The sequence below is a fragment of the Protomyctophum parallelum genome, assembly GCF_964188405.1.
Source record: "Protomyctophum parallelum genome assembly, chromosome: 13".
Classification (NCBI taxonomy): Eukaryota; Metazoa; Chordata; class Actinopteri; order Myctophiformes; family Myctophidae; genus Protomyctophum; species Protomyctophum parallelum.
In genome coordinates this window covers 44,253,223-44,265,153 of record NC_139708.1, presented here as the reverse complement: position 1 = coordinate 44,265,153, position 11,931 = coordinate 44,253,223, and the positions used below count along the sequence as shown (strand labels likewise).

The following is an 11,931-nucleotide window of genomic DNA, read 5'->3' as shown; positions in this document are numbered from 1 at the left end:
GGTAAGTTCAATAAGACAAGGTTCTTGAAAGAGTAGACGTTACGATGTTGTATATGAAATGTACATTTTCGTTTTAAACATAAAAAATGTAATATACTCAACTGTATATAAGCTCTGAACGCATGTTTACAGCTTGTGTTTTACCATTATGACAAATCTTAAAGTATAAAAACAGTTTGAAGAGACTAAACCAGGATCATATCATATCATACAGTATAGGCCCACAGTATACATTATGTATGATGATTGTGTGCTGGTTTCTCCATCACTGGATTTCGTCCTTGTTCTGCTTGTGCTCTTTGTTTTCTGAAGCGTTGGAACGCGCCACTAGTTTCATTTTGATCGGCCGTAGCGGACCGAGGAGACCCAATGGATCCATCTGCACGGGGATCTGAGAGTGGAAAAGCACAAGTACGGTATTCAACATTTACTTCAGTAAAAAGTGGTATGTGGCAAAGTGGGCTTAAAGTACCAGAAGTACCAAAAGAAAAGAAGTTTTCAAAATGTATAGAAATATTTAGAAAAATAGCAGACCTACAAGCTCACAATGCGTCGTGATGTGACGCATTGTGAGCTTTTAGATTGGCTATTTTCAAATAGCTGATGTAAATAAAGTGCATTTTGGTGTTAGCGTCATGTCGTGCTTTAGCTATTTAAAAATAGCAGATCTACAAGCTCATAGCGCGCCACCGAGTGGCGCGCTATGAGCTTGCAGGTCTGCTATTTTTCAAAAATCGAAGAGCGACTGACATAGAAGACATTTTTAGAATCTGATCTCAGGTCAGAATGAAAACTGTCAGGATGTAGAAGACATTTTTAGAATCTGATCTCAGGTCAGGTTAAAATGCAATGTGCTCAATGGGAGCAGTTAGAGGTGTTTCTTGCTCATGGGACACTTCAACAGTAGGAGCCGGGGATTGAACCAGGCACCTTCTGGGTCCAAGATGCATGGTCACGCTCAGGGGGTCATCGCCATGTTGGCTTGTAGTGGACATTTATTTAATCAAAATTACATTTTTGCCACGGATATACAAAATGAGCGTACAATGATATTACCAGAAACACATAAAGAGCTCAGCTATAGCCCTGAATGACCATAACAACAGGTCTGTAACTCTTGAGTGTTCAAATGGAACGCAATGGACCCATGGGTCGGCGGTGGCTCAGGGGGTAGAGTGGCTGGATGGTAACCGCAAGGTTGCCAGTTCGAACCCTGTGGGCTCCCCCAGAGTTAGTGTTGAAGTGTCCTTGAGCAAGACACTGAACCCCTAATTGCTCCTGGTGTGCTGGTTGGTGCCCTGCATGGTTTCCGCTGCAATTTGCCACGAACAAGACCAAGTCTTTGCCACGGACACATTTTGTCTGTGTACTATGGACATAATGACACCGCCTGGTCACGCTGCATTATCTCATAAACCACTGCTGCTCCTGTGAGGTTTTATGTTGCTACATGATCATCTGATGTGAAGTATAACCCCCTCTAATGGTATTAGATATACAAAATATCTTCGTCGAAGATCTAGCTGATCTACAAGCTCACAACCCAGTCGCAATGCGACACAAGGTTTCATGTGGTTAAGTGCATTGCGTGTACAAATGTGGATGCAGCGAGTTTAACATGTGCATTGCGTTTCATGTTATACGCGTTAGAACGTGTCACCTCTGTCTCCTGGCAGACGGAGAAGCTGTAGTGTCGTAGGACTTCCACCAGGGCCAGTTTGATGGCCACCAGGGCAAACCGCATGCCGATGCAGTTCCTTGGCCCTGCCCCGAATGGCAGGTAAATGTATGGGTCAATGCTCTGCCTGTTCTCCTTACTGAATCTGGTCCATAGACAGAAGATAGAGAGAGAGAGACGATCAAATTGAAGTTATTTCAGTCTCAATGGAACATTTTAAACTGAATTCTATAAGAGCTGACAACGCGACCACCGCTGCTACCTGTCAGGATTAAAGTCCTCTGGTTCTGGCCACAGGTCGGGGTCGCGGTGTAGAGCGTAGACTGGGATCATGATACACATGTCCTTTGGGATGGTGGTTCCATTGATCTCCACAGTGGTCTTGGCAACGCGTTCCAAACGTGGAGCAGGCGGGTAAAGCCTTTGACATGAAAAGTTAATTCGAGCAGTTTTTCCATTAAAAACAATCCTGCAGCCAATTAAGTATATAGGGACCATAATTACAGTACCTCAAGGACTCATTGATCACACTGTCCAAGTACTCCATATGCATCAGAGTCTCATACTGGACAGGACCCTAGCAAGATGAGATCAATCCCAAATGACTTCAGTGAAGAGACCTGTGTGCTCAAATAATGTACTGGCTATAGCAATGTCATTCTTTGTAAGAGTTGAGTTGTGGTGGTTCCCAAAGTGGGCTCCGGGGACCCCCAGGGGTCCCTGGGGGAGTTCCAGGGGGTCCCCAGCTAAATGATAGTTTGGAACCAAACGTAAAACTGTACCTTATTGGGGAAAGTGGCGTCTATTTCTTCCTGCAGGCGTTTCATGACGTGAGGGTTTCTCGCCAGGTTGTACGCCAAGAAGGTGAGAGCAGTCCCGCTGGTCTCATAACCGGCGACGATGAAGATTGTTGCCTGGGACAAGATCTCATGGTCACTCAAACCTGTTGAGCGAGAAATCAGAGATTTGGAAATGAATGGATCTCATTGGCATTAGTTACATCTTTTGAGTGTGTGTTGTTTGATGTCACCAAGTGCTCACCATTACTTGATTCCTCTCCCTTGGAGTCATCGCTTTTCTGAGAGTCAAACATTAGCTGCAGGAAATCCACCCGACCCTGGAAGTGAACAGAGCAGTTAACATGTTTACAGTTCATTCACTAGTGTTATATTCATCGGCACGGATGGAGGAATATATATTCTTAAAATCTTGTCCACAATTGTCCACTTGGAGGCAATTTACAAGGATGAACTTCTTTGAATGTTATGTTCAAAAGTCACAAAAGACGTTTCACACACCTTTTATTATTACTTCACTGCATAATCTGTCTGGGGCAGCTGGTAGCCTGGCTAATAAGCCAGACTCAAATCACACTGGCAGGCAATTGTTTTTTTTTTGCCAACGGCTGATTCGTGTCTGGCTAGAGGCGGTATGTCTAGTTTGGTTATGAATGAATGAATGGACGAACGCACGCACGGATGATTTACATTTTTAAATTGTATTATCTTGTCATGCCACTTTGGCCCATCCCATATGCATGGGATTATATGACAAAAATAAATGTTGTCACCATCCGGACCTGCCGTGAGTTGCTTTGACGTTCCGCTTTGACCTTCCTCAGGACGGACCCAAAGAAGCTGGTGGAGGATTTGGGGAACAGAGAGCAGCCCAACACGCCCAGCAGTGGAATGAGAAACGGGAACATCCCTGATGACGACGGACACTTTACAATGCATTTAGCAGACGCTCTTAATCCAGAGTGATTTACAGTAAGCAAGAACAATACATGGTAATACATCAAATGCATAGAAATAGTTATCAAGAATCATAAGCAAGCTAAGAACATAACATCTGTCTAGCAGTAGAATGTCTGTACAGTAAAGCTATGAGTAGCCTACATACTACAGAGTGCTATGTCTACATAAAATGCAATCTAAATTACATAAATTTTGCCTTTGCATACACTGTATAGTCGTCGAGGCTATAGTGTACGTTCTAGTCATCATCAGATTCACTCTGCTGTCTAGTGCAGTGTTGATTTTGACAGCAAATTTGGATTTAGTTTTAGTCTTTAGCCTTTTGAATACATTTTCATTTCGTTTTAGTCATATTTTATCTGAAAAGTTTTACTTTTTAGTCTAGCTTTAGTCGACTAATTATACGATTTTAGTCGACTAAATATCATGCATAATAATATTTTAACCTGCAGTTGATTTGGTCGACAAAAATGTATTTTGGCAAGCCTCGATGCCGTCGTAGTGGCTGATTTGACACTTGGTCGCATGCTGAAAATAGCCGATCTACAAGCTTATAACACGTCGCACTGGAATGCGTTGTGACCTGAGCTGAGCACAACCAAACATCAAATGACTTGTCTTTTAGTTCTACTGGATCCCTTCTCCACTAGTCCCACCCTAAGATTTGAGTCTAGTGTTTATTTGTTGGCAAAATTGACTTTGAATTTGAAATTGAATATTTTCATTTAGTATTAATTTAGTTTCCGTCTGTGAAAAAAGGTAGTCATTGCTGTAGTTGACTCATTGTAAATAAGAGCAACCTGGTGTCACCATACTTTCCACCTCGGAGGAAAGGCCTGTGTGATCCGGTCTAGGCCGTGGATACTGAAAAAAGTGAGGTTCCGCTTTTGTGGTTCCGGCCTGATGATCTCAAACCAGTGACTATACAACATGATGCAAGTCAGTTGTTTTCAACCCTGTTCATGCCAAGGTCCGTTATTTATTCAGCATTTGAGCAACGGACCACCATTTGATGAAGTTTAGCCTCTCACACCCAAAACATAGTTTATAATATTTTGTAATCGTTGCATGAGATTTTGTCCACAATTCCATGCTGTATTGATGTGGTACCATAGGAGAGACAACAGGCAAACGTTTGATCAAAATAATTAATTCTTCTATACATTCTCTAATTGCGTGTGTAGACTCCATGTACATTTAGTAACGCAGAGCCTAAAATGAAACCAAATGTACCCTTACGAGTCCATTTGGTTTCATGTTACACTCGCAAGAGTTAAAGACCTAATAAGGGTCCATTTTGTTCCGAACTCATATAGCTGGGGACCACCTGGGACAGCCAGGACCACTGGTTAAAAACCACTGATGTAAGTCATTTCCGTTCCGACCGGATCAGAAACCCGAACAATGGTATTGATCCCAGACCCAGGCTATACCTTATAGGAGGAAGAGAGGGTCAGGGTCAGGGTATTGATCCCAGCTGGTAAAATAGGATTGATCCCAGACCCAGGCTATACCTTGTAGGATGAAGAGAGGAATGCTGACTCTGAACAGCGCTTTGGCGTTGGCCGTGAAAGGATCTGAGGTGTTGTGGCGAGAGTCAATGTCCACGCTGAACGCACAGCTGGCCATCACGCCCATACTGTAGGTCCCAAAATAACTACAGACAGAGAACACAATATCAGTCCACCACTCACTGGAGCCACCTAGTGATGGGTAGGTTGCACCATTTCATGTTGGGAGAGTCTCTTTTCCCTGTGTTTCAAGGTTGTACTTTATGGTCTTGTGTACAGGTACATGAGAGTAAAACCTATTTTTGTTTGGCTTCCTTCAGACAACGCAGCAGATTAGATAACATCCAACAGCAACAATAGCAACAACAAAAAAGAACAGGACAGAATAAAGAAGGTGCAAAAAATAGCAAACAAAGAATACAAACTTAAGAGTATCATAATGTACATGTGCGTGTTTTCCCTGTAGTAGTAAGATTACGTCAACTTTGTGTGGAAAAACGCCACAGTAGGCTTTCACCATACTGTGTCCGCCTAGGCTTTCACCCAGGGTGAACTTCTTTGCCTTTTTTTTTTTACTATTTTGCAAAGCATTTTTGAATAGTTCAAATGGCCAGTCTACAAGCTCACAATGTGTCAATGTAGATTGGCTAGTTGAACTATTCAAAAATGTTTTTCAAAATAGTAAAAAAAAAAGGCAAAGAATTTTAGGGATAAGGGGTTTAGCGGTGACGAAAATGGAGCCCTAATATTAATGTCTGTGAGGTTAGGGTGAGTGTTTGTGTGGTTAGGCGGGTCAGGGTTAAGTTGAGGTTAGGCATAGTGTTTGCGAGGGTTAAGGCATAACGTTTGTTAGGTACGGTGTTAGGGTGAGATTTAGGCATATAGTTTAAGTGAAGTTAAATGTTAAGGTTTAGAATCTAAACCATAACATTTTACTTTACTTGTTTCGCCTTGATTGCGTTGCATCTAAACTTTAGATGCAAAGCAATCAAGGCGAAACACCAATGTCCCATCTAATGTCAGTGGGTCCGGCTGCACCACAACACAGCACACAACAAAAGAACGTGATAGAATGGTGTCTAGATGTCCTCGGTGCCAGGCAGGGAATTACTCACTCCTTCAAAGTGATGACTTCACCATTGTGCACCTTGCTCCTCAGGCTGTCAGTCAGCCTGCAAGAATGGTGCTGCATGATGCTGAACATCTGACAGAGAGGAGAGCAGAGGAGAGAGACATGGAGAGAGGCACATGATGAAAGGTGGAGGAGAGGAGAATGGAGAGAGGCACATGATGAAAGGTGGAGGAGAGGAGAATGGAGAGAGGTACATGATGAAAGGTGGAGGAGAGGAATCTAATTGCCCCTGAATGACAAACTCCCGAAACATAGGCCTATACGGCTAGACTGTGTCTTGGGGACATAAAAGCGTGGATGTTTTAAATAGAAGTACATTTCAATAGAATTAGACCCAGCAGTGCCTGTGACACTTCTCTGAAACCGGCTCAGAGTGGTGGAAAGTCTGTTACAATAATCAAGGCGGGAAGATACAAATGCATGCATGATTTTTTTCTAGTTCCGGGGGAGTGAGAACTGGCTTTATATTTGCGATGTTGCATAAATGATAGAAGCCTGATGTCAGTACTATGACGCCATGATGATGATGCCAGGGATCTCCATATATGGGCATAAAAAGACACAGATAGACATAAAGTGTGTCTGTGTAGTGTGTGTGTGTGTGTGTGTGTGTGTGTGTGTGTGTGCGTGCGTGCGTGCGTCTCACGTCCTTGATACGTCCACTGGTGAAGGAGGGAGAGAGGATGTGGCGGATGCGTCTCCAGTTGTCATCTTCAGCTATAAAAACAGCATCGTAGATGTCGCCATTCAGACGCAGGTTCTACGGGACAAGATTGATTGATTGATTGATTTTATTTGGTGACAAAAATAAAAGAGCACTTTCCCCACATACAGTCAATGGATCACCGAGGATGAAAACACAAGAAAGCCAGAGGGCTTATTTCTTTTTTCTTTTAAGATATTTTTTGCAGCTTACGCCTTTTATTGGTTTTTGAAGGGACAGACAGTAGGCTGCCAGGAAACGGGAGAGAGATGGGGGGATGACATGCAGTAAAGGCCGTGTCGGGCTCGGGAGTCGAACCCTGCGACACACTGCGCCTGGATTACCAGTCGGGTGCCCAGACGGTTACGCCACCGCCTGGGCCAGAGGGCTTATTTCTATTACGGTATGTGTGCGCACGTGTGCGCGTCCGTGTGCGTGTGTGCATGAGTGTGTTTTGCCAAAAAAAGAATAATAATCACTTTCAGTATCCTTAAAATTAATTTCAGCATCTTTGTAATTCATTGATGTCCGTTCTAACAAGTTTGAGAGTTCATTCTTACCCGTCGATTAGTAAAGTGGGAGAAGAACTCCTTCACCAGAATGGTTTTGATCATGCCTGGATCCATGACAGCCAGCAAGGGCCTTTTGAGCTCATATATGCTACAGTAAGTGCACGCACGCACGCACACGCACACACACACAAACACACACACACACACACACACACACACACACACACACACACACACACACACACACACACACACACACACACACATGTCCCTTGCATCAGTCAAATCATTTTTCTCAGCATAACATACACATAGACTCAACATATAAAACAACCTATCACTCATGTCCTGCACTTACAATGATTACTAAATTACATAGGGGGAGGACTTGACTTAACTCATCACACCAGTTTTTAATTATTACCAGGCAATTAAATAAAAAATAAACACAAAACATGAACGTAGAAAATGGAACCCATGCAGTTTGATATGCATTAGGCCACAGACGCCCATTTGATAGTTATTTATCTCTGAGAATCCAATCCACACTGTAAAATCATCTATTTGAACTCAGCTAGTGTACAAATGGAACTACCCTATTCGCCTGAATATTAGATTTTTTTTCTTCCAATGGAAATATCCAAAAAAACTGGGTCGTATTATAATCGGGGACTAGACTATTTGACATTCAATGTTCTTTTTCCACAAATTAGTCTTGAAAATGGGGCTCGTCTTATAATCAGAGTCGTCTTATATTCGGCACAATACAGTAATATAAGGGTCCACTTGGTTCAATTTGAACACTCTCATTCAGCTACAACATTTGGTTCCCAACTATCAGCCATTTAGCATGGGACCCTCTTGGGACCCCAATAGCTCCCGGGACCCGATAGCTATAGGGACCCCCTTGGGACCCCAATAGCTCCCGGGACCCGATAGCTATAGGGACCCCCTTGGGACCCCAATAGCTCCCGGGACCCGATAGCTGTGCTGAGAACCAGTATGTATACCGTATACGTACACAGTTGGACAGCTTTGTGGACTCACCCCCAAATCTTCCCAAACTTCTTTGAGGACATCATGTCTTCAACATAATAAACCTAAGAGAAAAGACAGAGAGATGAAAAGACTCTTCATCACCTTCACAAACATCAGTGTCATGATGTCTACCACTAAAACCATGCAGGGCCACAGCAGCTGCTACCCAGCAAGCCATGTTCAGGACGTTCAGGACTAGGCCAGATCACAGCTCATATGGGGATGATCTTTACGTCATTTCCACGACGTCTTCACCAGTTGAAATAATACAGCTTATTCTGGGCCAGATCTGACTAGTTATGATATGACTTAAGTTGATCTGGCCTCGGTCGGACTCTCTACGATTTATCCAGGGACGTCCGTCATAGTGGGCAGAATTTTTTGTTGGTAGAACTCAGGTGATATTCTGGGCCAGATCTGACTAGTCTTGGTTTGACTTGATCTATGGCCCCCAATAGAGACGTCACTAATTCGTCTTGGTCCTGAGCGTGCTTGCTGCTGGGTATAATTGGAAATAAGTTTTGAGTCGGGGCACTGTTATAGCACCATCATGAGGCCAATTTGAGCTAAACTCAACCACTATTATCTTGGTGGAGACAGGCCCAAAGGGCACTTTTTCCAGTTATAACTTCACTGCAAAACCAATGCATAGACTTTAGGGTGCTCCTTTATATCGGGATGGCATCAGAATTGATATTCAAAGCAAGTGAGCATGCATACCGTATATATAGGCTTGTATCCACTGTTTCTTATTGTCTCCACCAGCCGAAGGCAAGGGGGAGAGAATATTTAGCACTCCGTCCGTGTGTGTGCATGTGTGTGTGTCTCGGCCTGTGATAGCGCCACCATGAGGCTGATGTTTGCAAAACACATTTACTCATACACATTTTATCCATACATGACGCAAATCGGTATAATAGTACACTATCTTTTTAATCATGTGATCAACACAGCCCTGTCAAATCAGCCTCCTGGTGGCACTATAACAGGCCAATTCATGTTTTTGCCTAACTGCACCGATCTGTGTACAACTTTGCATGCACACTACTAAACATTATGAATACATAACCTGTTACCTGTTATATATTTATTTTTATTGCCCTGTTATACAACCACCAGACGGCAGATTATTGCAAAAAAATAAAACACTGTTTATATCACTCCAAACAAATCACAAACGCTATTATCCTGGTGGAGACTTGTGCCCAGAGGGGAACTTCAGTAGATGGAGATCTCCAATCGTCTGGCTAAGCCAGACAGTTTTACAAGCTGGGGAGAAAAATCTGAACATTGAACTCTGAAATACAGTACAAGGATTGTTCCACACCTGGTCAAGTTGACCAACGGTGCCAAAGTACAGCACAGGCTTGACACAAGGGATTCCCAGCCTCTCGAATACCCCATAAGAGCTGCGGCCGTACCTGCACGCCATGACATGGAGAGAGCAGAAACGTGCAGTCAGCATATATTACCTACAGACACAATCACATGGGGACAGTGGCGGAAGAAGTAGCCTAATCAGATTCCGTATATCGTTGCTGTCCAGCAGAATTAACCTCTTATGTCTATATTCAAACTTGTTATGTTCTATTTTATAAATTAGCGCCCTATTTGATCATACTGTACATATTTTGAATTTGATTCTTGAAAAGTAAGTTTTGGACATAATGACTGAGGTTTCCACCCGACAGACAATTTACTGTAGCAATACTATACAATGAAGAAATACAAAATTTAAATTAGTAAAATGACATTAGTATTGACATAAAGATACACGGTACTTCACAGCACTTAATTATGCAGAATGGCTCATTTCTATTGCATATCGTATATCGATATACCGTGGTGACAATTGTATAAGCGTCCTTGGGTTCATGAAAGGCGCTATATAAATTCAAGCTATTATTATTATTATTATGATGAAATCAATTTAATAAAAACATCTATCGCAATCCAAACAGCAGTCTCAATCGAGATAAACTCCCTTTCTTGTTCAGAGCACGCCCCGGAGCCTTTGGGGTGTGGTCTGAGCGTGTGCTTCCGCATGCGTCACAGAAGGGGACGCTCGATATCGAATCAGAGGCGCGTTTGTTTCCCCACGCCAATAAAGCTCCCTGAATTGATAAGTCCTGGAAAAGACGTGCTGTGATTGGCCAGTATAGTCACTTGAGTGGCAGCGACGCAGCGTGCCTTCTGCACTTCCGATTGACTTCCGCCTTCGCTGGAGACACATCGCTCCAATTAAATGGTATAAAAAAAGCCTTTCATCCAATCAGGATAGAGAGCCAAAAACGAAACCTAAGGTTTTTTGACCCCCAGGGGTTAACTGGGGACAGGGAGAAACTCCTTATATGGTCAGCACACTCTATAGTAGAGAGGATTATCACAACAAAACAAAAAAATAAGTGATATTTGAATTAAGTGAAATCACTGAATATACCTTTAAAGGACCACTTCACCACTTTTCAACCTATCTTCATATAGGTCCTCACTAAATCATGATAAAATGGCACGATTATTTTCTACTCAGTCTGTGTCTCATGGGCTGTGGGCAGTTTAGAAACCGTTTAGATTTTAGATTTTCATTATCATGAGAACGATGGCTTCCATTTTTGCATTGCAATTTTCAGGACTAGAAAGCCTGCAGTTTCTATTAGCTTGTATTCCCCATCGATGATGTCACTGGAAGACGGTTTCTGAACTGCCCACAGCCCTCCTATGAGACACAGACCGAGTAGAAAATATTTTTTCATGATTATTAGTGAGGACCTATTATATGAAGAGATAGATACAGTATTGATTTGATACAGTATTGAGGGAATGTACTTTCCACCAGTGATATAGAAACAAAGCAGTCGACAACCTCACATGCTTCTCAAACACATACTATAGTCATCCACCTGCCCTACTACAGCCCTGTAATTCACCCTGTAGGTGTACACTACAGTCTCTCATTTCTCTGGCTTTTCACCGTTCGAGTCTTAACAAAGTTCAAAGTTCATCCTTACACAACAAAAAGGCAGATGAACACAGCCAACAGCGTCCATGTTTCAGTGGAGAAGAGAGGGAGGAAGCCCATGGTGATATGGTATGGTATCCTGTTCTCCTCCTGCGTCAGTGTTGTCAACTTGTCACACATTAATGCAACCCCAAATGAACTATATGTCCTGCTTTCACACTTCCTTCCAACCCCCTGGAGGAGTGGTCTGTGTTTCCTTCCAAATTAAACAACAGTCCACTCTGTGGGTGGGGTTGCACTGTACTGGACGCACTGTTTACAACACAGTGGTGGAATTAAGTCTCTCTCTCTCCGTCCCCCCACCCTCTCTCTCTCTCTCTCTCTCTCTCTCTTATCTCATCTCACATTGTAAAAGTTCAAGCAGGAGTCGGACAGGACTCATATCGCATTTAGCAAGCAGGTCCTCAACCCTTGGAATAGCTAGGCCAAGGGTTACATCATGAGGATTTACTGGGAGTTTGTAATCACCACCAACAAGCTGTACTTTGTTACTGGAGGCACATGTAGCAGAGCTCCGTCCCATTCCCTGAAGGGATGCAATGCTCTGATTGGTTAAAAAAACACAGCTTTCTGTTTCAGAG

The 11,931-nt window shown here is 43.0% G+C and overlaps 1 protein-coding gene across 1 annotated transcript; it reads right to left on the bottom strand.

Annotated features, from left to right (window-relative positions):
* Positions 1 to 265: 265 nt before the first annotated feature.
* LOC310868707 (cytochrome P450 3A40-like) lies at positions 266 to 9,763 on the bottom strand (the record flags this gene model as incomplete). The annotated part of the gene is made up of 13 exons (XM_083779163.1): positions 266 to 391; positions 1,661 to 1,823; positions 1,941 to 2,099; positions 2,188 to 2,255; positions 2,461 to 2,621; positions 2,720 to 2,795; positions 3,258 to 3,385; positions 4,950 to 5,092; positions 6,062 to 6,150; positions 6,725 to 6,838; positions 7,342 to 7,441; positions 8,341 to 8,393; positions 9,659 to 9,763. 13 exons carry the CDS (start codon positions 9,761 to 9,763, stop codon positions 266 to 268), a joined length of 1,485 nt encoding a protein of 494 aa, XP_083635289.1.
* Positions 9,764 to 11,931: the final 2,168 nt, after the last annotated feature.